The sequence below is a fragment of the Telopea speciosissima genome, chromosome 2 (genome assembly GCF_018873765.1).
Source record: "Telopea speciosissima isolate NSW1024214 ecotype Mountain lineage chromosome 2, Tspe_v1, whole genome shotgun sequence".
Taxonomy (NCBI): Eukaryota; Viridiplantae; Streptophyta; class Magnoliopsida; order Proteales; family Proteaceae; genus Telopea; species Telopea speciosissima.
The window spans coordinates 56699670-56704749 of record NC_057917.1 but is presented as its reverse complement, the minus strand read 5'-3'; the positions used below and the strand labels follow the sequence as shown (position 1 = coordinate 56704749).

Genomic DNA, 5080 nt, shown 5'->3' with positions numbered 1-5080 from the left:
TTTTTTCTCCAACAAAAGCATGATTTGTTCAATTCACAAATATGAATATCAGCACATTCCAAAAGATGTCCAGAATGTAATTACAGGCATGAAAATTCATCTTAACTCTAAACAGTAAGTTCAACAGTAGTTGAAAACTTGGTTAGAAATTTCACATATATTAGGAAAACTTTGCATTACTTTTAGAGAAAGAATGTGCACAAAAGAAAAGTACACTAAACATTTGCAACTTTGCCCAAGTATATACCAAATATATGCATGGACTTCTATGTTGTGAGTAAAGTACAGAAAATAAATTTTTTTCCAAGTCAAATGAATTTCTTCAAACAAATATTTTTTTAATATTATAGAAGGCAAGTTTGCTTTCATGTATATTGCTATGAATATTAAGTAAACATATTGTACATATCCATAGATGATTTTTCACAATTCCTTGTGTATTAGGCTCCATTTGTTTCCATGTAAAAGGATATTTTGCGGACCTTGGTGCAATGGTAAGGTTGCTCCATTGTGACCAAGTGGTCACGGGTTCGAGTCTGTAAACAGCCTCTCTGCGAAAGCAAGGATAAGGCTGCGTACATTATGACCCTCCCCAGACCCCGCAGTGGTGGAGCCTCGTGCACTAGGTATGCCCTTTTTTTTGGTGGAAAATTTTTCAATTTTCATTTGTAGGATTATTTTCATTCAAAAAATCCGGCTACCCAAAACCTGGAAAATAGATGGGATCAACATCAAATTCTCACCTTTGGCTATTTAAATTGAATCATGGCCCAAGTCATCCAATACCTAATTTTAGCCTTTCTGCTGAATCGCTAACTATAAACAACATTTAGGTTCCAATGCCATTGCCATGCCCAGCCAGTTGGATATACTTAGCTTTATGACTACGAAGAATTAATGTGGCACAAATATGAATGGAGAAAGAAATCACCAATACACCAAATCTTCAAGCATGCAAACAAATGAAGAGACATGTAATGGAATGAGCACATACCCGATGTTTGGGTTATCAAATATTAAAGCTAGCTTCTTCTTATCGGGCCTGATTGTCTGGGAGTGGCCACCATACAAGTATCTCCTGTGGCCCATTAGAAAATGTGGGAAATTTCCACCTTGAGTTGTCACAAATGCCTCACTGTGGAGACAGACTGTGTAGTCTATAGCAGCCATCCTGGAAGAGTAGTTCTAGAAGCAGTAACTCAAGTTAAAGCACTGACCTTGACTAAGACCGTCAATGTATAGCTATTCTACAAGACAAATAACAAACATCCATACCTTAAATGGAGCAAGTTCCTCCACTGACGTTAGTGTGTCTTTAGTCTGCAAGAGTGGAAACATCTCCAGAAGAGGGGCCATGGTTTTTTCAGAATTGTATATCTTTCCAGATGCCAAATAAATAGATGTGCTATTATTGAAACCCATGCCCCTGAGCATCAATCCAACCTGACTAACATGTATTAACAAGGGAGAAGGTATTAATGAAAATTGAAGATGTATCTTAACATAGACAATAAATTTATAAAAACTCCTAAAAATGTTTTTAGCAAAGATTCTATTAAATAAATGTGCAAATCCAACATGTAACTCATCAAACCCTAACTAGTGAAAATTTTCCCGGTAATAATGAGTTTCTAATGTGGAACATGATCTAAAACTCCCAAAAAATCCTCACATTTCATGTACAAACCATGTTATTTCAGCTCGATTTCTTTTTTCCCGTCTTAGCCTTCTAAAAAAGGGGCGTATCCAGTGCACGAGCTCCCGCCACTGCGGGGTCTGGGGAGGGTCATAATGTACACAGCCTTACCCCTGCTTTTGTAGAGAGGCTAAGATGGGTCATAAAGAGACTCAGCCTTGGTCATCAAAAGGATGTCCTCCAAGAAGCATATGCCTTGAAAAGCTCTAATTTGATTATGAAGATTAGATCTTTTTTTATTTAATCTAAGAACATCTCAATCCAATAAAGAGCTAGTTCTAGTAACAATCTAACAAATGGGCTACTCGGAAGAGGGCTTCCAGAGATCATACTTCAATCATGAGTACAGTCGTGGAGTTGACGAGGGCATCAACATTACAAGTGGGTGAGAATATCACGGCCGTTTCGTCCAACGCTGTTCGTATGGCCTACAGTCATGGCATAGGTGGGGCTTGAGAGCTAGCTTTGGCATGGGGTGGTGCCTAATGGGATTTTTGTAATTAAATTGTAATGAGTATGATTTTTCGGCGGGGGTCATGTCTCCTTCTGGAAATTCCTAAAGAGCTTAAAAGCTACCTTGTAGGGGGATGATAGGTTGTCAAGAAGTGTAGCCATTGGTTGCCTGCCCCTACACTTTTAGCCTCAGGCCCATCGTTGCTACACACTTCGCTTGGTGATCCCCTTTAGAGAGCTAGGTTGTAATGCTTTGCTTTAGTTAATGAAAGTACTTTGACTTCCTTCCAACTGTGTGCCATTGCTTTGCTTCCCTTCTTTTCCTAAGGCTCATCGTTGCTACACACTTGCCTGGTGATCCTCATTTAAAGAGCGTAGTTCAAGAACTCGGCGAGATCTCGATAAATCTCTCTTTTTGAAAAAGCAAGACGATACCTAAGGCGAAATGAAAAATTACACCAACTCGGTCGAGATCTCGATTCAAGATTTCGGTTCGACCGAGATTTGGACCAAACTTACCTTTATAATGTACATATCTCGACCGAGAAGTCGAGATCTCTCTAGAACTCAACTGTCTTGGTGAACTTGACAGAGAAGTGTGCATTTGACCTGATTTTTGAGGATTTTCGATGGTGGTTTATGATAGAGATATCTGTAATATGTTAAGATTGATGTATTGTACACTTTTACATTTGCAATGTTTATTTAAGTTGTTTAATATTAATTGTATGATTTGATTGCTTTCAATTACTAAATTATGTGTAGAATAGGGCCTATTTGTGAAAACCTGCAAAAAAAAAAAAAAAAAAAAAAAAATTGAACTTTTGGAACCCGAGTGATTTCAGGTTTTGGTTCAATATTTTCCCATGCTAACCTCAAGCTATGGGCAGCATCACATCTTTTTCCTATGCTTGGCATGCTGGTTTGATGGCCTGCGAAGCCTCTCTCTGTCTTAGGCCGAATCCCGGGTAAGAATCCCATTTTATATGTATATATGTTGTATTTCTAATTAGTTAGTGTATTAGGGGCAGAATAGTAATTTTTACCTTATGGGACCTATATCCCCAGTGGAAAATCCAATTCCTAACATTTACCCGTGTTCGGATTGTCCCTGATGTCGTATGATATTATTATATAATTAGAATAATGTAATAGGTACGAAATTCTAATTAAAATCTGTTTTAAGAATCTATTTTAGAATCTGATTTTTAACTTAGCTAAACAAACAGCCCCTTAACTTAAGCACTATATATATAGAACTTATTTCCAAATTCACTATTCACATATCTAAACTAAAGGGAAATCGTTTCAGCCTTGGTACCTTAGAGAAGAAGAAAGGAAAGTGGGAGAACGAGAAGGAGAAGAAGGAAAAGAAGAATCACCTTGGAGCCTTTCATCTTGGTATTGGCTTGGGAGCTTGAAGATATTCATTAGAGACCTTGGAAACTTAGAAGCAAACTGCCATCTACTAATTCTTACTGCAGAATTTGAGTAAGTTAATCAAATACTGTTGTATCCATCCTCTTCTTCCCTAATTTCTTCCTTAATTTCAGTCCTAACTGATTCAGCCATTAAAGCTTTAAAAACTAAGCTTTATTAACTAAAATTCTACCTGTACCCTACTGTTTTGGTGATTGTTTAGATTCAGCTGTACCTGATTTACTGTAAATCACATCTTTGAACCCAATTTCAAGTTCTATTATCCAATTGATTGAACTCTTTGAGTTTAATTATCTTTCCCCAAATTAATTGTGATTTTTTTTTAAAATTAACCTGAAATTTATATTGACCCACCTTAGTTTAAGTCCAAAACCTGAAATTAAACCTTTGCATGTCAAGATCTAGCCCTATTTCTCCAATTTTCCATCTTAATCTTCTCAATTTCAGTCCCAATTCTGCCCTAATTTGGTTCCTGCCATTAAAGCATAAGAACTAAGCTTTAATTACTTAATTTCAACTTATGTAATTTCTGTTTTGAACCAATTAATGGTACAGTTGTGACTAAAACCTATTTCCCCATTTTAGGAACTCAAATTCAGGTTTAATTGTTCAAGTTATAGAACCCTAGTTTGCCAATTTGGGTTTATTTGTTAAAATCCCCAATTTTATATTAGGTTTTGAAATTAATTTATGAATTCAGCTTAACCCACCTTAATTATGGTTTGAAACCAAAAATTAAGACTGTGCATGTTAAGATCTGCCCATTTAAAGCAAAACCCCCAATTCTGGGACTTGAACCGGATGCAAAACCAGGGTTTGAACTGGTCGACCGGTTCAGGTGCCCTGTGAATCCGGTTCAGCCAAAATGGACCAAAATACCCTTAATCCCTTGGATTGACCCTTGGCTGTATTCTGACCCCAAAACTTAGTGTTTCTCTGCTGTTTTAGGACTGTTTCAACCTGTTCTTCACTGATCTTGTCTGTGTTGCTGGGATCTTTGGTGGGTAATTGTTATTATCTAATCTACAGATTCAGGTAAGGGAATTCTGACTTTAATTTTGGAGTGTTTATCATTTTAATTTGTTATTGTTCTGATTGCCATGTCATGCATCATCAAAATTATCCTGTTCATATAGTTTATTAGCTTTTATTTACTGCATTAGAATCTTCATGTGAATTAGGTTGCATTGGCATTTTGCATTTGCACTGATATTTACTTGTTACTGATGATTATTATTGGAGAAGTATTGTTCTATTTAAATTCAGCTATTCATACATGTGCTATCATGCATCGATTGCACTGGGCTAGGCTGTTATATCAGAACCCAGTACTACACCCCTTACGCATAGTTCAAAATCTCGCGAAATCTCGATCGAGATTTCGAGAATTTCGACCCCCTCGAAACGAAATGACCCCTCGAATAAAAAAAATACTAAATTTCGATCGAAATTCTTGAGATTTCGAGATTTTTTTCAAAATCTCGAGAAAAT

At 36.7% G+C, this 5080-nt stretch overlaps 1 protein-coding gene across 2 annotated transcripts in view; it reads right to left on the bottom strand.

The window, feature by feature from the left end:
• The window catches only part of LOC122650360 (protein ESMERALDA 1-like), a 64508-nt gene that overhangs the window by 2140 nt on the left and 57288 nt on the right, over positions 1-5080 (bottom strand). The window contains exons 8-10 of one of the 2 annotated variants that reach the window (XM_043843771.1): positions 1276-1443; positions 951-1185; positions 698-909 (exon numbers count right to left, since the gene is read on the bottom strand). In XM_043843771.1, the coding sequence (XP_043699706.1) occupies positions 830-909; positions 951-1185; positions 1276-1443 (483 nt within the window). In that variant the 3' untranslated portion in view covers positions 698-829. Of the gene's footprint in view, positions 1-697; positions 910-950; positions 1186-1275; positions 1444-5080 lie in introns of those variants that run through there. The other variant, XM_043843770.1, reaches the window with a different exon arrangement.